The sequence below is a fragment of the Taeniopygia guttata genome, chromosome Z, assembly GCF_048771995.1.
Source record: "Taeniopygia guttata chromosome Z, bTaeGut7.mat, whole genome shotgun sequence".
Lineage (NCBI taxonomy): Eukaryota > Metazoa > Chordata > Aves > Passeriformes > Estrildidae > Taeniopygia > Taeniopygia guttata.
The window spans coordinates 18,697,483-18,720,985 of NC_133063.1; the positions used below are offsets into that span (position 1 = coordinate 18,697,483).

The 23,503-nt window shown below is 37.8% G+C and overlaps 1 protein-coding gene across 6 annotated transcripts in view; it reads left to right on the plus strand.

Annotated features, from left to right (window-relative positions):
* KIAA0825 (KIAA0825 ortholog) overlaps positions 1-18,964 on the plus strand; it is a 234,162-nt gene extending 215,198 nt beyond the window's left edge. For all 6 annotated transcript variants that reach the window (XM_072921924.1, XM_072921922.1, XM_012577417.5 and 3 more), the window contains one exon: positions 15,939-18,964. In XM_072921924.1, coding sequence (XP_072778025.1) covers positions 15,939-16,062 — 124 coding nt within the window. In that variant the 3' untranslated portion in view covers positions 16,063-18,964. The remainder of the gene's footprint in view (positions 1-15,938) is intronic.
* The last annotated feature ends 4,539 nt before the right edge of the window (positions 18,965-23,503 follow it).

Consider the following 23,503-nt stretch of genomic DNA (forward strand, 5'->3'; position numbering starts at 1 on the left):
TATATGTTAACATTTCATGTCCTATCTTAGCATGATGTCAATTTTATTAAACTGTTTAAAGGCATTTTACATACACTCCATTGTATTTTTTTTTTCTACATATACTTGCCTAGTGATAAATTAATCTTTTCCGTGGTACCCACATTTTCTGATATTCTAATGACTTTTCTATGTGGATTTTAGAGTGTGCATCTTTACAGTTAAAAGAAATTTCAAGGCAGAGAATGAAATTCTATACCTTTTCTTCTTTTTACACATCTCTTATAAGAAAGGTAGAGTCTTTTTGATGGGAAAATATACTTGTCTGTTTTCTGCAGCGCTGCAGTTGGGTTTTAAACATTAGTATGCCCACATCTGAAAAAGAGAATAGAGGTATTAAAAAATGATTGAGAGGGACTATTTAATCTAGAAAATGTAGTTATGCTGTTTATTTAACCACAAGTTGTATAAGTTTAGGATAAAAATGAGCCAGACCTGTCATAATTTTGTTCTTGACTTGTGTGACATCATGTTAGGCAAAAGGGAGCACCCAAGAGGTGTAGATTCTTGTGGTCAAAAGAAATGACAAAAGTCAGAGAGTCCACAAAAACTCACCAAATTTTATTATAAATTACAAGCGTGTCATGGAGAATTGAGGGAAATCAATCAATCAGTCAATCAATCAATCAATCAGTTCCAGTGTCAGTCTAGCCAACAGAAAGGCCAGGGACATGTGGCATGCATCCAGACTCGATGTGGGTACATTCTTACAGCTTTTCCACAACCTGAGGACAGCTGTCTCACTTTCTATGCAAATCAGTTACCATGCACAGTCCATTCTTTCAGATCTTTATCGAAATGGCTTGGAGGGCCTTGGGAGTCTTGGGTGGCCTTGTTTCCCTTCTGCAGTCCTTGCCAGTTCTTGGCCTCATTCTTGTGGTTGTGCTGTGCTGTATCATACTTAGCTTCAGGAACTAGAACAGGGATGTGTGTCTTGGATAAGTGCTGCCCTACTTTGCATGGCCTCCATCTGCAGCCACATCTTATTTCTCACAGTGGTTCCATAGCTATCTGGCTATTGGTGCTGGAGCTCCTTATCTTCTGGGATTCTACAGCTTGTCAAAAGTCCTCATGACCATACAAAACTTAAATAGCCATAAAAAGCACATTGTCTCTTCCTCGGAAGTAACTTGGTCACTAAGAAGTGTTGTAATTAGACAAAAAGGAACAGTTTTACAAAGTGTCCACTTCTATTTTCATGGTTTCCGCCATATCTGTGACTGTTTTAGATACTTCGAAAAACTGCTGCTTAGGATGAAAAAGATATTCCAGATGCCAGCTGCAGCAGACACAGTAGGTTTTATGGTCCTAAGGCTTTTTGTAATTTCCAAATACGTCATGCTCATTAAAAATACTGAATAATTAAAACTGTTCCAATATCTTTTCAACCGTTTATTCTTTTAATATTTTATCCTAGAATAAAGTGTACATAGTGCTCCAGAATGCTGTTAACTTTGAGCAGAAATGTAGTGAAAATTAGAATTTCAAAAAAGAGGGAAACATTGAACTAACCTTTGTTTCATGGCGTTATTTATTGTAATATCCCTAATTTCTTTATTTCTTTGGCTGTTCTTTATGCAGGAATTGTTCTTTTTATGAAAGCACAGAGCATTGTGCTGATTTCTGATCTTTAGAAATACAAAGTACATTACCAGGCATTCATATATTGCAATGAATTATTATGGGTTTATCTTTTTGATATTTCAGACCTATCGTAGTCAGAGTCAATCTAATGATTTTGCTTAGTGCCATGTTCTCCCGAAATGTGTAAGCAGGTGCAAAGAAGTTAACATTCCTGTTTAAAATGCTTAAAATGGCATTAAATAATTTTATGTTCCAAAATTTCCAATTAGTCTCTGGATTGTCAACAAAACCTCTAACTTGGACTTCTGAAGAGTGGACTCCACACCATTCTCCATCATTTATCATCAGTCCTAGTTAACTGGGGATGTCCCAGATGACTGGAGGCTGACCAATGTGATGCCCATCCAATAGAAGGGTGAGAAGGAGGACCTGGGGGTCTACAGGCCTGTCAGTCTGACCTCAGTGTCCAGCAAGGTTATGGAGCAGATAATCTTGAATGCCATCATGAAGCATTTGCAGGACAACCATGGAATGACGTCCAACCAGCACAGGTTTAGAAAATGCGGGTTCTGCTTTACCAGCCTGATCTCCTTTTATGACCAGGTAGCTTGCTTAGTGAATGAGGAGAGGCTGTGGATGCTGTGTACCTGGACTTCAGCAGAGCCTTCGATACCGTCTCTCATGGCATTCTGTTGAAGAAGCTGACAGCCCGTGGCTTGGGCAGCTGCACACTTCATGGGGTTAAGAACTGGATGGAAGGCTGGGCCCGGAGTGGGGCTGAATGGTGCTGCAGCTGGTGGTCAGTCACTCCTGGGAATTCCCAGGGCTCAGTAGTGGGTCCAGTACTGCTTCATGTCTTTATTGATGGTGTGGATGAGGGGATTGAGTGTAGCCTCAGTAAGTTTGCAGCCAGCACTGAGCTGGGCAGGAGTGTTGATCTGCTGGAGCACAGGCAGCCTCTGCAGAGGGATCTGGACTGGCGGGGCAAGGGGCCCAGGCCGGTGCTGTGAGGTTCAGTAAGGCCAGTGCTGGTTCCTGCACTTGGATGGCATTAACCCCATGCAGTACTACACTGCTGCTGGGGGAAGAGTGGCTGGAGAGTGGCCCAGGAGGAGAGGACCTGGGGATGCAGATTGACAGCTGACTGAACGTAAGCCAGAGTGTGCCCAGGTAGCCAAAAAGGCCAATGGCATCCTGGTCTTTATCAGAAATAGTGTGGCCAGCAGGAGCAGGGCTTGATTGTCCCTCTGTGTGTCCAAAAAGGGCAGCAGAGTGGGTGAAGGGTCTAGGAAGCAGGTCATATGAGGAGGGACACAGTTTGAATGAGAGAGCTGGGGTTGTTTGTCCTGGAGAAAAGGAGGCTCATGGGAAACCTTATCACTCCATACAACAGCCTGAAAGGAGTGTGCAGCGAGGTAGGTGCCAGTTTCTTCTCCCTGTCAGCTAATGACAGGACAAGAGGAAGTAGCCTCAAACTGCACTGTGGGAGGTTAAGTTTGGACATCAGAAAGAATTTCTTCACTTAAGGAGTTGTTAGACACTGGAATGGACTGCCGAGGGAAGTAGTAGAGTCTCCACCCCAGATGGTGTTCAAGAATGGACTAAATGTGGTACTTAGTGCTATGGTCTAGCTCGTATGGTGGTGTTCAATCCAAGGTTGCACTTGATGATCCAGGAGATCTTTTCCAACATTAACGTTTCTCTGATTCTATGATTTTTATATACTTGACAGATAAATTATATTCCTGTCAGGAGAGGATTTCTGAGATTTAGAAACATTTTCCCAGCCTTTTTACAAGACAAAATCCAAACCTTTTAAAGTTCATCATGCAGAGAGACAAAGGCAGGAGCCTGGCAGGTGGGGACTTCACCAGTATGTAAGAGACCCTTTCTCTGTCACTCTCATGTCTCCCAAGAGTCATTTGAATTAGAAAGATACAACCATCCCACAGTCATTCTTTTCCTGTGTTAAGGAATTAGTCAAATCCTCACTGTATGAATTTATTGCAGCATGACGGTGTGCTGTACACCTTCCCTTGCTCTCCCCCCATCTCTCACCAAAGCTGCAGTGGTCCTGGCTGGCAAAGGCCAACCTGTTAAACTTTCTGAAGGTACTTTCTGGATTTTTAGCTATGAAATCTGTTTTCCTCTTGAAAATCATGTTTAAGAAGGTATACATCTGTAAAAAAATGTTCACCAAATTGGATTTCTAGTAGAAGTAAACATGTAAACACATGTTTTCATGAGTTTCCTGGTTGCAGATATACCACCAGGTTTTGGCTACTGTAACAATGACGGATGCATAAAAAATAATGTAATAGCCTAATTACTTTTCTAGTTATTAAGTAGAAGAAAATTCCTCAATCCCTGCTTTCACTGGTAAAGAAAATATTACAATTTAAATCATTCTACTGAGTTAATTTGAAAACTAGAGCCTTATTATTTTTAAACAAGATTTTAGGGTTTTTTTTTAAAGCAAAACTGTAGTTTTTAACTTTCTAAAGAATGAAGGAGTGGAAAAAAATTACAGTAAATATGAGATATGTTAAGATATGTGAGAGACATTATTCCACTATGTCATATTTCTGTTTAATCATTCCCATATTTAGAAACTGCTCTAAATAAAGTACCTTGAAATATAGTAAAAACTATTTACAGTTGAAAGAGTTCCATGTGTATTGAATAAATTAACCGGCATGATTTTAAAATGTATTTAATACACAGCATTATGAACCTAACTTTCTATGTATGCTTTTTATAAGTTCACTTTTCCATTCCAGAGCTCAGCATGCTGTTCTGTAAAGTCACCAGTCATTGTAGTGGCTTAAAACCAAACGAAATTTACCTTTGTTTATTCATCGCTTTTTCTTTCAGTTAATAACAATTTTAAAAGTGTATTTGGACTAAGCAGAGAAAGTAAAGGTCTTAGCCAATTCATTTGTGAATGCTATTTCTTCTAGTGCTCTCCCTTTACACTTGGTTGCAAGGTGTCAAGTCTGCATGATGGATTTCCCAAACTGTCAATTATCATTTCACCCACCTTTCTCTTCTTATCTTTTGCAGCTTTCTTGTTTCTGGATGTAAATTTTAGTTACACTGACATAGGCAATATTGTCTTTCTTGGAATGAACTGGGGGAAATTGTTAGTGTTTCAGTTCCTAATGGAAACAAACTCTTTCTGTAAAGGACTGCAGTTCAGCAGTGAAAGACCTAAATGACCAATAGTGAAGCCTACTCTGGACAGAGATCCTGTTTATTTGTCTCCATCTCCACTCTGTTTTTTAGTATTCTAGTCTGAAATTGAGTTTTTGAGCTATGTAGATTTCTATCTACAGTTTATTTTGCTTTTCTTTGGGATGATATCTCTGCTTCAATTGGTAGCTGCATTTTCAGTCTGTCCCTGTGAATCTTCAGGAAGAGCGAGACAGGGTTATGCAAACAGGCACCACTTTTGGAAAATAAAATAAGAAGCATCTGCTAAATTTCCAGGCTTGTTGAAATATCTTTTTTTGGTCCTCAAAAAACCTGGGGTGTTCTGGCTGCAGGCCAAACAGCAGTGTTTTTTCTTGATAATGGGCATGAAAGGACAAGATTTTTTAGCAGCCCAGAAATTTGCTTAAATTTGAGTAAAACTATTTATTACTAATACAAGTCAGCTTCCTCGTTCCCCTAAGTGTCCTGCTTAGATAGCACCTTTTTTTTCGGCATGTTATGAACTGAGTGAAATTCTTCTAAAAGAAAGAAAATTAGTATTTGTTAAAATTTCAATGCATTAAGAAGGGGAGTATACTACAGACATAATCATCTGATGTTTTTTAAATATTAATATTTTTGTGCAATTGTAGTAGCCCCTCCTTAAAAATGGAGAAAGTTTTGGTTGACAAAATATGAATTTTTTTTATACTGTAAAGTCTCAGTGCTGTAAGATTATCAAATATAGTTTCTAAGCAGATATATCTTGTATTTGTATTTACAGAACATATATGTGCCACAGTAACCATATTTGAAAGTTTAATCCTTTCAAATATTTACATTGGGTTTTCAATATCTATAATGGAAAGGCTTTGTAAGTTGAAATAAAAAGGTGAGGTGTAAAAAGAGGGAATAAGTAGTTTATCATGTGAAGAGCAGGGTATTTTTAGTAGATGCATTTCCATCATGTAATCATAGGCAGGTAAGTTGTATGCATTTCCTGAATTAAAATATCTTTGGCACTTTGATCATAACATACTTCCTTCTTTGATATTCTTGAAAAATTATATTGTCTCAAAATAATTATATTCAATCCACAATTACCAAGTTATTTTAAATTCCTAAAAGTATGAAATCCTTTGAATATTTACCTCCAAGCACTTAGCTTAGACATAGTGTTACTGACCTCATTCTGCCATAAAATCAGCCCTCTTGAATACTTGCATCATTGCTCTTTTCTTGCATGGGTATAGGTATCTATGTGTGTATATATAGGTATATAAAAGTATGTTCTATGCATATGTATTTGCACAAGTATACAGTGTTCTTAGTTCAGAATGTCAGATAAGCAACTTCATGCATGTAGTAGATGTTATGGGGGTAGTCTAAAGAAGTAAATAATGGGGACTGCCCAGCATGCTTTTTACAGGTACACTGAAAATTTTTCTCTGCATCTCTGCAAACAGATTTAACTTCTTTACTTTCTACAATTCAATAGAGAGAAAGAAAAGCATGACAAAAATTAGTTATCTATAGTGATTTATATACATGGATATATTGATGCTATTCATAAGCAAGGAGAGCACATTGACACATTGCTAAGGAAACCTGAGCTGGAATCACTCGATCTTCCTGGGTTACTGAATATTTCCCCCTTGCACTCTGTTAGCCTATGGATGTGCAAGACTTCCTCTCTTGCTTCTTATTTATGAGGAGAAAAAGAAGCCCTCCCAGTGCTAGTCATTCTGATCTCATGATCTAACATGTAAGCTGACCAGCAGAAAACTGCAGTGATTCCTGTATTTATCTGTGCTGCTGTGTTTTGCTTTATCCATCTGAAAAATATAGTACTTTTTTTTCCTCCGTTGATTAGCCACATGCAACACAGAAAGGAACAGTATACAGAGAAAAGTGTTTAAGTGATTCACATCAGGTTCACACAGTATGTCACCTACATTATTTGATATTTCAGCATATTCTGAAAATAAATTTATTTTTAATTATCTACATTCACAAGTTATTATTGGCTTGAAAATTTTTGGTGCCACCCTGAAGATTACAAAGGTGATGGCATTTTATTCTAAACATGTGCTTTCTTTTAAATATGAATAATACACTAAAAGTTGAACTTTCTGGACACTTGAATTCATCTTTTTATGGTTAAGTGAACTCTAAGCAAAATGTAAGTGATGATATAATCGGTTGGTTCAAATAATTCCAATATCCTTTTAAAATGCTGATTTTATTTAATGTTCCAAGATATATCAGACTGAAATAAAACATATGCCACCTCTTGTCAGGATTCAAGAGGGGATGACTTGGGAGTCTGACTAATGATCAGAAAACTGATTTACTGGGCCCAGCATGGCATTTATATAGGACCTCTTAACTCTACAATTAGCCAATGACTTTAAATATTGCATTATATGGTAACATACTGTTCTTGCTTAACCAATAACATTACTGTTCACCATATATGGATATTCCTACCTTTCCTTTACCTGAGTTACTGTTTGCTGAACTATGTACTGGTCATGTGCACTAATGTGTCCCGCTCCTTTTGTCCTGTGTGCTTCATCTTATATTCTGTTTCCACAACCCACATCCACAACATCTGAATTTGAATTTTTTTTTCCAAGAGCTGTGTTACTAATGACTTGAAACAACTGAAGTGTGCAGGTTGTCTGTTCAATTGATGAACCTTGTATTTTGAAGGTAATTCCTGATGGTAATTTTATTCATATTCACATTACTTTAACTGGTTAGTTGGATTTGTATCAATTACTATTGCCAGAACAACTGTCACATAGTTTTGATATGCTGGTAAAAACATCTATTTTGGACAAAATTTTTACTAGTAAACATTGACTTTTTCCACTTAGCCACAAACAGCTAGTTTCTCATCCCGTTTAGAAGAATAAACATGTGTTACAGCCTTCTTCCTTACAGTACAGTAGTCTTTTAAAAAATTATATTGTCCCCAGACTTAAAGCATAAAACTGGAAAAATTTTTCAATTAATAAGGGACCAGATGTTGGTCAAGCTCATTTCATAGATCTTTAATTCATGAATGCTGTTAAGTTAATACACAGAAGACATTCTTATTCTCATTGGCTCTGCTTAAATGCCTTGAAAATAGATTACTTTTGGATAAAATGAAAATGTGTTGGGATAACCTCTTATAAAGTGAACACTAAAGAACATCCAAATTGGATGATATTGAAGATCTTTACCAATGCTAATGTTTAAGAGTCAATGAAATATGCTGACAGGTATGAAATCACTGTCTTTAAAAAGAATCTGCTAATTTATTGTTAAACTTCCATTAGCCAAGACTGCTAGATTTCTGTATGATACCTCCAGCAATAGCTACTTTGAATGTACTCATTTAGCATTTTTGGTTGTTATTCTTGTCTTAGTCTAAGACAATTTTATGATGCAGAGACTCTGAAATTTACCTCCCTTCTCCCTGTCTACTGACAAGGAGAGACAAATGCAAAGATATAAGTGAAAAAAAAATAACATTTTACTAAAAGAAAATAGCAACAACAAAGAAAACAACGAAAATCACTAGATACACAGGTGCTGAGTCAACTGGTTCCTCTGAGAACAAAAAAAAAGATAGCTGCCACCCAGGCAGCTCATGTGCTCCAGAGAACAAAGACAAAATGGTAGAGAGGTTCTCCTGGCTAAACCTTCCCCTCTGGAAGAAAAAAAGTCCAGGAATGCAAGGGTGTATGTTGTGATTCTGGTGGGAGATTGGATGTGCTGGCGTTGTCTGGGGCTGGTCCAGGCCTGCAGTGCCAGTTTTCCTGCTCCCTCAGTGTGACAACATGGGGCATGTCTGGGATGTCACTCCTACCGCTTGCTACCTCTTCCTGCTACCCGTTGGACTCCCTTTCAGCTCATCCAGACTCAGTTGGTGTTCGGGATCAGAGTAGACAAGGTTGACTGATGAGGCAATTAAAAAATGGTTTATTGCGAAATCAGTTTCATGGAAGGGCAAGACCATAAAGTTGTTACATCCAACATTATCACATCAGAAGCCACATATCAGAAGCTGTTATAATTTTAGTTACAGTGTCTTTTATAAATTTCTTATCCAGTCAGCTACTTCCACAAAACTTGCTAGCATCTTCATAAACCACTTGTTAATTGCTACATTTTAAATGATTTGCAGCAATTCCTCTCTTTTTATCCAATCATGTAACTCTATAGAAACTTATTGCTGTATCTTCTACTTTTTACCAACTCTATAACAAGTTCTATTACATGAGGCATATTTCTACTTCCTTAAAACATATTTCTGCTTAAACTACAAATCTTTATTCTTATTTTGTGCATGTTTTACTTTTCTATTCTAAACCTTCAAGCCTTCTTCACTTAAGTCAAACACTGTATCCATCCTATCTCTGAACTTGTAAGTTTGAGGCCTTGGAAGCTCTCTGTGCTTGCATTTCCCACAGGTTAGTGTAAGTGCTAGTGCCTCAGGTTGCTGTCTCATTGGGGGAGAGGGAAATAGTCCCACTGAGCAAAAACTGCAGACTCCTGGCCCAGACATTCCTGACTGCAGATTTGGATCTGTCACTTTGGGAGTTATCACTTTTGAACCATGAATTTCAGAGTGGTCCTTCTGCCTCTTCTCAGCCCAGCTGTCATGCAGAAATGTCCTGGAGGGCTTGGAGATGGGAAGAGACCCATAGGTCATACAGTGCCCAGGTCTGCTGATCACTTCACTTTTGTGAGCCAGACCAAAATGTACCTCTTCCTCTTCCAGCCATGGTTTCACCTCTGCTGAAACCATGCCTACAGCTGATGTGAATGGTATTTATAATAAACAGCACTGAAAACTCCAGCTCTTTACCCAGGATATTATTATTCTATACCATGCACATACACTTGATGTCCAGATGTTCATACCTTTCAACTGTAACCATATACATATACAAATAACTATATTGATCCAGGTATTATTTAAGTAGTCACTGACTGTTCCCACAAGATGTTTGTTGAGTTTATTTTATTCCATTAAATAAAACTTGAACAGTCTATATTCATTGCTGAGGATATTTTATGATGTATGGAGGCAGTATCATTCAACAACCAATATTACATATATAATTCAACATTAAAGATGGTTCTCACATAAATCAGGTCCCCTTGAGGTACGCAGTGTTACCTATCCCTCTGTATTAGCCACCAAGTGTAACCAGGTCCTTGAGCAAAAACAATCTCATGGATGGATTTGCCTTTTCTTGAGATGGGACTAACCTCAAGCACCATATGCACCATGGGGACTTGATCTTCATCTGCTATATGCAGGGATTCTGACTGGGCAGCACTAGCTTGGTTAGTGGAGCCGCTAGTGTTAACTAACCAGGTGGTCTTTGGTAAACGTAGATCCCAGCTTTGAAGGTTCTGCCACCCATTGTGTTCAGCATGGTTTCTAACAATCCATTGCTGTTTGACTTTCCCAGGGGCTCATGGGTGACAGGGAATGTAATACACCCACTCAATGCAATGTTCTCTAGCCTAATGTGTCCATGGCATTCTTTTTGACATGAGTCCCATTGTCTTACTCAATTCTTTCTGGGGTGCCACAGGAGAGGTGTGAGGCACAGGGCAGGTCTCCAGCCATCTAGTACTTGCTTCTACCAGTGTGAGCACATAGGGCCAGCCTTGGCAGGTTTGCTGCAGTATGATAATCCATCTGCCAAGCCTCTCCATGTTTATATTTAGTCCATTGTATCCTGTACTAATGGGTTTTACTTGCTTGGCCTGCTTGATGCAGTGCATGTTTCATAATCATGGATTACCTGGGATATGGCGTCCATGGTTAAGTCCATCCTTCAGTCGCAAACCCATCAGTATGTTGCATCTCTTCTCTCATGATCTGAGGCATCTCATGACCTGGGCCCACCAAACTAGAAATAACTCTCTCTCATGTTGCCAGTTCAGATCTACCTTTAATTTTGGAAGCCCAGTCCACTTATTTGTTGTTGCAATGCTCCTCATTAGCCCAACTCATAGGCATCTAGGCATCCACAATACAAACTTCTGTGGTCAGCTTCTCAACCTTTGCAGCAATGTCTAGCCAGATTTTTGCAGCCTCAAATTTCCTTCTTCAATGCCAATTGGCCTTTTCCCATCATTCCAGCCATGCCTACAGAGTGTTTGCTACCATCTACAGTTCAATATAGAGGTATAGTGTTGGCCACTTCTCTCAATCAGCAATATCCAAAGTCAGATGGGTTTTCAGTTCTGCATCCTGGCTTGATCCACCTTGTCCTTTGGTAGCTTCTGCAACTTGCTGTATAGGCTCCAATATGGCAGCTTTCCATGTTTTACTTGTCCCTACAATATAGGAGGAGCTCTCAGTGAAAAGTGCGTGTCGCCTCTCACTTTCTGGTGGCTGGTTTTATATGGTGAGGCCTCCTCAGCATGTGGCACCTAATCCTCTTCCTCTTCAGAAGCTAGTCCACAATGCTCACCTTCAGGCCAGTTTCTGATACTTTCCAAGGTCCCAGAATGATTAGGATTCCCCATCTGAACTTGCTGTGTTATCAGAGTGATCTGCTTACTCCAGGTAGCATTGTTGGCATGACATGTTGAAGGGACATTCCTCTTGAACATTCTCCCTAGAACACCCCATGGTCATCTTACTGGGTCACTGGATTTGGTCTTATTTGGCCCCTCCTTTGGACAGGGGCGACTCCTATTGGCTTAGACTGCCCATCTTGTTTAACTGCAGCCTGAGTGACTGTGGTGTCTGCCAATTTGATCTCCTTTTCTTCTAGTTGTAGCTGCTGCTGTATAGTAACAAGAAACATCCAGGTAAGCATTAACTAGGGCTCAGCACAGAGCAGTAAGTTGCCCCTCTCTGGAACTGACACAGCAATTTTATTTCAAATATTCTGCTACCTTATCAGAGTTTTGTATTTGTCAGAGGGAAACTTCCGGACTAAACTCCCTGACAGGTGGTACAAGACAGCGCAGGCTTTCATGCTGAGGGTAGTAGATATACCATGGAGAAGTTCCAGAAGTGGGCAAAAACCTGGTGGCTCTCTGGGTCTATCCCTTCTCCACACCAGACAAACAGCTGGGCTGGAGCCTCTTGGTGTGCTTTTTCTCCCTGGCTCAGCTCCCCGAGGCTTGGGGCTGGAATGGGGCAGCCCCACTCCAGCCAGTCCCACTCCTGCAGTCTTGGACCAGCAGCTGTTCAGTTCACCTCAAGGCAGATGAAAGATTGCTGCTACAGCTTCTCCAAGCCAGAAGAGGGAAAAGCTTTTTTGCCTGGGCCAACAAACCCAAACTGCAAAGTGCCGGAACATCTAAGCAGTGAGGTTTCAAAAATGCGCACCAAAATCCCAAAGCTCCCCCCTGCCCAGTCCCACACACTGCCAATCCTAAGATTTAAAGACACAGGAATAATTTTGGGGCATAAAGCAGAGGACAATGGAATAGACTATCATCATAAATCACTCCAAGACACCTCCCTAGAAATCTTCATCCTGACTCCAAATCTGTTGTAGACTGTACAGAGGAGACAGAGCAGAACCAGCAAGGAGAATATGGTGTCCTGTTGTGCTGGCGTGCACAACCTCAGGGTCAGCTGGGACTTGTGTGGCAAAAGAAACAGGGACGAGAAGGACAAGGATATCCAAAAAATAAAGAACTTTAATTACAAGCGGAAATAACACAGGAAGTAAAAGCCGTGCACTGTATGGGATGATCCTCAAAGACAAGGCAATGGGGCAAACTCAACAATATATCTGAGGGCAGAGAACTAATCATCAGCAGGAACCAAAAACATAAACATGTATAGAAAACTTACCTAACCAATCAGAAACAAGAACTAGAAACATTGCCTGATATGGAATAACAGTGTTAACATAATAACTCCCATGATTCCATGCTTCTCACCATAACCCGACTAGATGTTTCATTTCTTAACAACTCGCATCCCAAGGCCTTAAATTGATGCTTCCACTATGGATGAAGACTAGCTCCCTATCCATCCCAATCAGTTGAACTCCCACAATGTCCATAGCATACAGAGGGAATTCAGCTTTCTCAAGAAGTGATGTGTTGGACCTGAAGGGGAGAAGGAGGTGAAAGGCAAAGAGGCTTCCTCCTTTTCCTCCCACAGGCTATGTGTGATTGTTAATAAACCCCCAGACACAGCAACCTAGATCAGGACAGGCAAACAACAATGAATACATTTACCAAACTATCTTCACTGCCTTTGATGTTATCATTCCATAAACTGTATGGTATCACAAACTATATCAACTTGGTTCCTCTCCAAGATCTGAAGAACAGCACTATCACAGGCAGACCCTTCCTCATACTGGGACTGATAAACAAGGTTAGGCTCCAACCCTCAGCGACAGGCAGCTGTCCTGCGCAGCAGCAGCAGAAAGTCCAGAGAAACATCTCCCCGGGCTCCAAAAGCGGTGGTTGCTGTAGCAACCGTGGCAAGGGTCACTGTCCTTTTTATTCATCAGTTCCTAGAAAGCTGTGGCTAGGAGCCTGTCAGAGTGCCCTATTGTTCTCAAGAGTCTGGAAAGGACAAAACAGAGAGCTCCACATCACCCCTGTTCCCATCACCCCTCCCCTTTCCGCCGTGAACTGGGGTAAAACACAGAGGTTCTGTGTCCAACTCTGGGAATTCAAGACATAGTAAACTACCTTGCATGGATTGATGTAAAGAAGATATGGAGTAGATAATTTTGGGTCACCCCTAATGCTGCACTCTACCTCCTATCTCTATAACTATGACTGTTGTATTGCACTAAGTAGTTTATTTAGTCATTATTTTGCACTGGGTGATTGGAATTTTGCACTGAGTAGTTTTTATATTGCATTAAGTGATTTGTTTGTATCATATGGTTTCTTCTGCATACCTTTCCTCCTCCATGTGGTGGTGGTCTTACCCCAGGTTACTTTCTCTCCTTGCCCCTCCCATCAGTTGTACCACTGGCTATGGCCTCTCTCCTCTGCCCCCTGCCCCCTGGGTTTAAAATCCTCGTCCACAAGACCATAAACCACTTTTTTCCTCTAGGATGCCCCTTTACTCCCTGAAGGTGTTCCACAATAAAGCTGTCAGACGTTCGTCCCAAGAAGAAGAGCGCCTCCTGTCTTTTACCTTTGTTTTTGTCAGTGAAGCTGTGGTCCAGAGTTAGCCAGGGGACCCCATGAAGTCATAACAGTCCTTCTAAGCAAACAGCTCCTCTAGTTAAAAATATGCAACAAATCGAATTAATTAAAATTAATTCGTTCAGCTCATGTAGTAGTGTTTCTGAATAATGCGGAGGACCATAAATTCAAATTAAGGCATGCACAACTTCTTCCTAGGTTTGAAGAGAAAAACATTACCAAAAGGAAAAGGGGAAACCACTCATGCTGGTTAAACACCATTCACTGGGGATGCTTGCAAAAGTGACTGCACTGAAGGTTCATACAGCCAAATTTTATATCATAAACCAGAGAATGAAGCAGACAGAGCAATTATTTGTACCTAATGATAATATACACATAAGGTTAAGTATGATAGCAGTCACATATGAGAAGAGTAATAGGAAGCTAATTATTGCAAAACCTTGATCATAGGTATTCAGTGCTTATAATTTTATTCATAGTATGCTTTGCGTGTTCTGATACTCCTTCAGGCAGTAATATGGGTTGTTAGATTCAGTTTTTAAGGTAAAGGTGTGAAGTATATGTGCTAATGTATATATGTTCATTGAACATATTTTTTCCTAATTGGTCTTTAACAATGAGATTTTACTACAAAACACTTGGTCCTTCTAGTTTTAGTAAGTTTTAAAATAGACACAAAGTGTACACTATGCTCTATTGCCAATAATGGCTTTTCTCTTCTTCAAATATAAGGAATGAAATACAGTCGTTCCACTATTTTGTATTATATTTGATTTATTCACCAATCTAAACTTGTATATGGCTTCTGATTTTTACAGTATGAATGAGGACCTAAGAAGAGTGGGGACACAACTAAAGTATTGCTCCTGACAGTTTCCTAAAAGCAGTCCTTGTTCAGCTGATTTTTTTAATCTCCTACTTTTTTTACATCATTCAGTGGCTCATTTATAACCTATTAGTTTTAATACTTGAAAATGTGATTACTAGATTAATATTGGTGTTTTACCTTTTGTCTTCAGGTGGTCTGAACTGGGAGCTTACACTTTATTATCTACTTAGAACCGAATGAGATTAATATTAAAGGGATATCAAACTCTTGAATATCCACAGAACTTGTAAAAGAAGAGACCATTGTGTAGACATAATTGGAGTGTTACAAAGTTTACCTGACTACATATCAGCACTCTTGCTGCATTTATTATCCTGATTTTCTTTAACAGAATACTGCATGACTTTTAAGGTTTTATATTTGACTATTACTAATAAAAAAAATATAATCTTCACAGTCCTTCACTTTTGCAGTTTTAGTGGCATTAACTCTTAATCCTAAACTAGAAATGAGTATTCACGTGAGGAAGGAAGAATCTGATGTAATTTATTTTTTTGTTAGATCATTATACTTGATGGTTAAAGAAGCAAAAGAGCCAGTCAGTTTTGTAGTATTTTGTAAAATAGTACTGTCAGTGCCAGAGAATTATGACAACTCACATTAAATATTTGGGTTGGACTTCATGTGGTGATATTTCACTGCAAACTCAGAGAGTATTGAGAGCATCTGCTTAACTTCCAAAATGTGTGTTAGCTCTTCCACTTTTTCTCTGCAAGTTTTACAAGGTTTCCACCTCTACTAATGTGTTTAAAATGGAAAATGGAAAAAATAAAAAATGGAAATGGAAAATTTCCATTTAAAAATTAAATGGAAAAAAAGTACTGTTGCAGTAAATACAAGTAAGATTTTGTAATAGCTTTGACAATTTGTGTCAACTGCCTCATGTCCATGCCAAGTTCTGTGTAGCAAGGTTTTTGGGGGTTGTATTTTGTGTGATTCAGTAATCTCAACTGGTGTAAACCACAGCTTGGGAGGGCAATGAATTAATAAAAACAAGTTCTGTATTTTTTTACTTGTTCTAAAGACTAGTTTAAAAAAATATTAAGAATTAATAGAATGTTTTTTCTTTCAGGTGGGAGATGAAAGAAGATGCAGATCTTGAAGATGAGGAGAACACTATGGTAGAACACTTAAAAAATGTTTATTTGACACAGAGGAGTCCTGTCTCAGAGGATAAAGAAGAACAATTACCTTGACAGATTTTGGGTAGCACCTTTCTTCTGGATTCAATAAGGCTAACTTAATGCCATAACTCACAGTACTAGAAAGCTCAGAAATATATATCTTGAGTAAGAGTTCTAAACTAAGGAGTGTTCCCTTGTTATTGTCTGGTCACCCAATGCAGAAAGCAATTGTTTACACATGCACAAGTGGAGGAACAGTACAGGAAAATGTCAGTGTCACAAAACAAGGAGGTTGTATCTCAGTACTGCAGAGGCACAAACCTGAATGACAAACTAAGAATTGTTTCCAAAATATAATACTCAGTCTAATAATAATGCAATTTTGGACCCAGGCTAAGCAAATGTTTCTGATTTCCATCCACCACTTTGGAGCTGGAGTCAGCCTGTCCCCAGTTCATGTCACTAAAGAACCTGTTCCCTCCTTTGGTGCTTATTCACTCAATCACCCAAAATACATGAATAGGAAAAGGTATAGACCATATAGCTACCGTCCTTTTTGAGTTGCTCCAGGATGAGTAGGCTTGGCCATTATTCCAAATCAAAAATGCATCAGCATTACTGCCTTCACAAATCCTTACTTAACATCCAGTGTATTTTATGGCTTAAAAAACACAGAGAAATTTTAGAAGTTTTGAGAAGCATCTTTTTATTTAAAGGAATTATTTGCAGGCAGTGCTCACAGAACTATCTTAAAAGTGAATTGAGAAAATAATAAATAATTTCATTTTTAAAATAAATATAGTAAAATTTCATATTCAAAGTAATGCTGGTTTGATATTCAAATTTTTCTGAATATTATATATTTTTCTGAATACTAAATATTTTTCTTACACACTTGTTAAAACTATCAACTTTTTTTATACAGGAGGTCTGGTTAGTATCTCTTTAGCTGTACAAAAATAATATATAATTTTTCTGTAGGTTTCTTTCTTTAGAAGTACGGTTTATCTACTTTTTCTGCCCAATGAAGGGCTCTGGCAGGATCTTGCTAAGGGTGTGATCTGAGCAAAGTTATTTGTGTTCCCAGCACATCTTCACACAGATGCTATTATGGACATAACTTAGACAACTTCCATAGGATGAAGGCATGCTTTTTTCTCCTAAAGGCTCCAGCAGCATCATTACTAATTACAACCATATTACTAATGCTGATTTAGGATCTTGTCTGAAATGCAGGTTTTTCTCCTCTTAATTGCTCTCTTTTCTTTTTATATAAAGCATCAGACCATTTAAAATTAAAATGTGGACAATTGCATCTTACAAATCTCCAAAGATCTTGTTACAACACTGCAACACAAAAGGCCTGTGAGGCACTGTAACTTAGAAAATGCTAGAAACATAATTTAAAAAATAAAGTAGACATTTTCCTCTGCTGCCAGTGTAGTAATTTAAGATTGCAAAGGAAGTGATGAAGTGTGAAAATCGTTTATCTTTGCTCTGTATTTCACCTTTGAAGATTAGTGGTGGACTTCAGGTTTAAAACATGTCTACAGAGATCTTCCACGACAGCAGGTTTGTGATTTTGACAAATGAGGCACACATATTCCAAGCCATACAAATAATGTGTTAGTGTACATGGAACTGACGTTCCGAATATTCTCCCCTATTTTATCAAAATCTATTGTAAATAATTAACTTTTTGTATAGTCACATAAAGTGCTTACGTGGTGAATCTGATTGAAATACTTCTTGTGAAAATGCTCCCCTTCTGGGAAATACCTACTCTATACCAACAAATTACCTACCTATATCCAACAATTTTATGAAGAGCATAAACATTTCCAGTGAATGAGCTAATTGAGAATAAAACCTGTCACTTACACTTAAGTGAGAATATCGATACAGTCACTTCCCTGGTCCTGTAGGCCACACTATTTCGGATGAAGGCCAAGATACCATTGGCCTTCTCAGCTATTTGGGTAGACTTTGGCTCATGTTCAGCTGGTTGTTGACCAGCAACTTTTCTACTGTGCTTTCTAGTCTATATGCTGTGCCCCACACCTGTGGCATTGACTTCGGTCGTTGTGACCCAAGTACAGGTGTTGATCCTCATTCCACTGGCCTCAGCCCACTGATCCAGCTTATCCAGATCCATTGTAAAGCCATCCAACTCTTAACTCTTGCTTAATTTTTGTCATCTATAAATTGACTTAGGATGCCCTCTAGTCCCTGGTTGAAATAATTGATAAAGATATTAAGCAGTATTGTCTCCAATACTGAGCCTTGGGGAATCCCAGTTATGACTGGCCAATGACTAACATGTGTAAGAACATAACAGCATAAAAGCTGAACCTTTGCACAGTATTTTATTTGTATGTTTTTCCTATCCAAACCTGTATGTGCATCTTTTATGGTATCTGAGTGCAAGCAAATGTGTATTTTAAATTGTACTTGACCACAATCCTTACCGAGAAATATCGGGGCTTGGTCTCGCAGGCAATGTAACCATTCCAGATAACCTTTAGGGTATAAAAGGGACATCATCCTGACAATATTACTTAATGCTGAATATACACTTCTACAACATTCATATTTATTCAATAAAATTACAGTAATAATTAGAATTGTACAACTAAGCTTGCTAAGTAACATGCCGTTAGTTTATCAAGACTGCTTGCTTTTAATTGAAAATTGAAAGAGCTGATCTTTTTTCCATTGTATAGATGTATTCTACAGATGTTTTTGTGTAAAATTAAGAATACTTTTATAACTGTAAGACTGCTGCTCTCTTTGGCTTTTCTTCATGAAACAATAGTTCTATATTCTTTAAAAAGTTCTGCTGATTCTAATATTGATTTAAGATTAAATTAGTTTTTAAGAATGATGCAATGTCCTGGCTCTTTGGCACTATTTATTGATCCAGAAATGTCTCACATGTATGTTTAGCCTAAATAAATGCAAGCAATAGAAGTCATATTTGTTTGCTACATGTGTGTCCAAAGTTTCATGAGCACTGCAATCTGATCATGTTAATTCCTCATGAAAAGCTGGTCAAAAATAAGAACTAAAGTCTGTTGTGTACAATAGACCTTTCTGAGTGGGCAAGAGCTGGCCTCACTGTCTCAACTGAATTAGCTCAAAAGGAAGTTATTGTATTTATAGAAATTAATTGGATCAGATAGCACAAACTAGGTTAACTATACATTATCATTAATGCTCACACCTAATTATTATTTAACAATTTAATATACTTAGCTCCTTTTACAAAACCAGCTTCAATGGGAGACTTCATGGCATGGAATATCTCTGATTAGGTTTGTTTAATGTCCTCTTCAAAATGCTCCAAATCATAACATTTTTCATCTTTTGAAAGGTAATTAATAAAATTAGAAGCAGGGCAAAATTGAAATTGCATTAATAATAATGAAACTCAAAAAGAGAGGAGAAAGAGAGATATTTTGGGAACAGCTTAACATTTAGACACAGCCCTCTTTCTAGTGACTGCTGTCTTGACAGACAACCATAGACACCCATGCTTTATTCTAGGAGAAGGAATTTGATGTCTGTCTGTGCTGTTTGCTCAGGAAAAATGTGCAATGGCAAATGGATGCTCTCTAATACACTTCTACGTCATCATAGCAGTGCATGGTAGACATGAGGCTGGCTTCTTCCAAATAGCTTCTGCTGGTAGAAATACTCCATTTCCCTCTCAGCTGGAAGGTCTTCACAAAGTATTAGTGAGTCTTATGTACAGTAAAACATCAACTATATGCTGATATAATATTATTTTATTGAGCTCCCTAAAATATGTGCAAGCATTTCTAATGACAAATACTACTCACATGCCCAAGGCAATGGTTGAAAGACAGAGGAATTAGATCCATTGCCCAATTAGACGTGAAATGAGAGAGTAACTTGATGGCAACATGGAGATTTCTAAGTGATTAAATAGATCTTGAGGAAATTCTTGTTGGAGGAAAGCCACTTTTCTGTAGCAATTTTCCATATTGTAAACAGTGTTATGAACAGAAGCAGAATCTCTAAAACTATTCTAGGTGTAATGAGTAAAGGTGAGCTTGCCTTATCCTCTACCTTTGGACTCCAGCACTTGAAATGCAGACTAAGCTAACTGACATTGCCACAAAGACAGTAAAAGAAAAGCATGCAAGGTCTTGAGCAGGTGGGGCTAAAGGCCTTGCAATATCCATCAGTAAAATGATGGAGGACTAATCCTCTTTAGCAACATTACTTGAGAACAGAGTGTTACCAATTATTGCAGCCAGTGAAATTATAAGTGCTGACAAAAAAATACTCTAAAATCTAAGGACACATGCAAAGAAGGAAAAATAAATCCAAATATCCTTTTTTCCCTGAAGAAAATTATTCTCTAACAAATAACTCAGAAACACCTGGCAATTACCAAATACTAATGAGTAACGTGGTCCTCTGAAGTAAGACTGCTTCTCTAAATTTAATAGTCAACTATTCCTTAGCTAACAAGAAGTCACTGAAATCATACCTGGTAAAATAATGGCTGGTACAAATTCCACTACTGGATGAAAACCTTAATAACCTTGACAACTTTAGCTGTTAGTAGGTTACAAGCTTCTCTTAGAAGATACAATGTAGTATCTCCTACTGAAGAAAGTGTCTGCTCATTAGACATTTTCTGCCGATGAGGTAAAACTGACTGAAATTTTTGAAAAACCTCCTCTTCTGGAGAACTCTCACTTGGAATAAGTCACATTTTGCAAGTGAAATACTCTAATCTATAGTAAACCCCCTCACTTACTCTTACATATGAATGTCCATACATAGAGTCTTTCTAAATGGGCTGTTGTCCTTTAAATTCACACACTTCGTAATCTTTAAGCAGTCACACTGGAAAACAAACAAGCAAACAAACAAACAAACAACCAAAATGCAAACAAACAAACAAAAAGAAAAAGCAAAAAAACAAACACCCCAAAAAAAGGACACAACAAAACAAGACCTTTGTGTCCCATTCACTATGTTTTCTCTCTGAAGCATTAATTCAGCAGTAACCCACTGAGTAACGGTAGGACAGTTCTGTCTTTCCATTTTGAAGCATCAAGTCTAGCCATTAACCAAACACTGCCAAGCCATATCTGCACATCTTTTTAGTCCCCCCAGGGCTAGTGCCTCCACCATGATTATAGAGTTTCTGCAGTAAATTGATCCAAGCTCCAACTGACAATAGCCTCAGTGTCTGCACTGCCCTGAGCTACATCCATACTCTATCTGGAAATAAAGCAAAAAAACATATAATTATGATAGTATTCAACAGGTTTGATTTTTTACAGTTACTATGTCAAACAGAATACCATGCCTGCCATGCCAAATATAGGTTTCAAACTTCATTGATGATGGAGGTTTGCTACAACAGTACATAACTTCTTCCTTTTAGGGCAACCTTTTAGAAAAATAACATATTTTCAGCTCTCACAGTAAATACAAGCATTAGAAAACACCTGATGAATGATTAGCAATGCACCTAGGAATGTTCTTTACAATACCTGTTAATGACATGATTATGTATATTCTGTCCCTAGATTAATTCACTAGAGAATGGAATATGTTTATACAAGCAGCTTTGATAAATTTGTGATTGCCTAATATCAAACAATTTTATCATTTTGTCCCATAATCTGTGTTTTTGAGGTAAAAAGTCAATAACTTTTAAATATTTGGTTTCCATAAAGAAATAGGGTCACATAGTTCTTCATGGATGAGCTTGACTAGGTTTTTTTTCCACCTCAATACTGCCTTACTGGCACCCTTGACAAACTTACTGGTTTATTAATATTGCTGTAATTAACAATGTGAGTACTGCTGCCACTCAGTTATACATGGACAAATATTTAATCTTCTTAATTTTTATAAAGACCTAAATCTGTGTAGATCCTACACAGATAATAATTTCAGGTTTAAGATTTGAACACTTCTGCTTCTAGTGTTCCATGTGAATCTATGTTCTTGCATTTTTCTAAGCTACCTTTGTTATCTGGGATAGTGGCAGCTGTAGTGCTAGTGAGTTGTATTTTTACTTAAACTAATGGATTTTGCCTCAATTTTTATTTTCTTTAATTTCTCTGAACTTTAGATTCACCCTTGGAAACCCATAGTACATCTGTTTTCACAATCTGCAAATATTTAAATACTAATCAGTAAAGCCTATGCCTTCTCAAACTTGATACAGGGTCTTAGAGAACCAAGAATTCAGTAAATGTAAAACTGACACCAACCACCTGCAAGGTTATCATTCAAGAAATGCAGTAGTCATTTTCACTTGGATTTCCACCTGTCTTGTAAAATTCAGAAATTTAATCTTTAAAAAGTTTTTGGTAATGTACAGACATTTCTTATATGTATAAATATATACATATTCCATATAATTAAAATGTCTTAAATAGATTTTGTTATTATTATTAATATTATGCTTTTCCTCTAGACAATGGACAAACACTGGGGAGATAAGAGGTTGAAATGTCAGCTGGTTTTGGGAATGAAATTCTGTTGGCAGGAATCCTACCTGCAGGTATTAATTAACTTCAGGAAATTAATGGCCAAACAAGTGCTCTGAAAATGTTTTTTTTTAAGAGGCGAATGGATTAGGTCTCTTCAAACAATAATTCAGTTTCAGTTAAGGCTCCCAAATTTCACACGTGCCCTTCCACTTTATGAATGAATGAAGAAACTGAGAGAGGTTGTTGCATTAATGCAACGCAAATGTGTAATGTTAGTCATCTGACCTCCTTTAACCAGAACACGGCAATCTGTTCTTTATTTTCTAGAGCTGTGTGGAGTCTGTGTAATTATTGGCTGTACCACCATCAGACTTTGGTATCAGCACACAGATAACTCCACTGTCAGGTGCACCTCCATCAAAAGGTGCCCTTTAACTACATAACAGAAAAGGTACATGTATTTGCTTTTCTGTGTACATAAATGTTTAGATGGCAGTTGTACAATTTTTTTAAAAAGTTCTATAATACCCTGAAGCAATCATCTGCTCTAAAATGTGTAACTTATTCAAAAATCGTTTGTGGAGTTGAGGGATTGATAGTTTAGAATGGAAAAATTATAGGTATGCTGAGTATATTCCTGCAAAAATAAATCATGTAATGTTTTGTTGAGATCAAATATTTCAAAATTCAAAGTACAATTAAATTGTTTGCACATATAAGAGCAGTGAAATAACTTTGCAAGGTTTGCCTCATAAACCCATATATCTACAGAGTAAATAGTTGAATACAGACCATAAAGTTCTGTCATGAGTGTTGCTTTCAATTTTTGTTTCATTCCACCAAAACTTTTCATATCAGTCTGGCATTTTTTTTAACAACTATATACAGGACCAAAGAATTATGAGTAGTAACTTGAAATATATATCATATATATTTAATCTTTTCAACAAATGCAAAAGCAGTAAGTGAAAAACAAAGACATTAAAGTCTCTAAAAACTCTTGAGAACATATAATGAAGCATAAG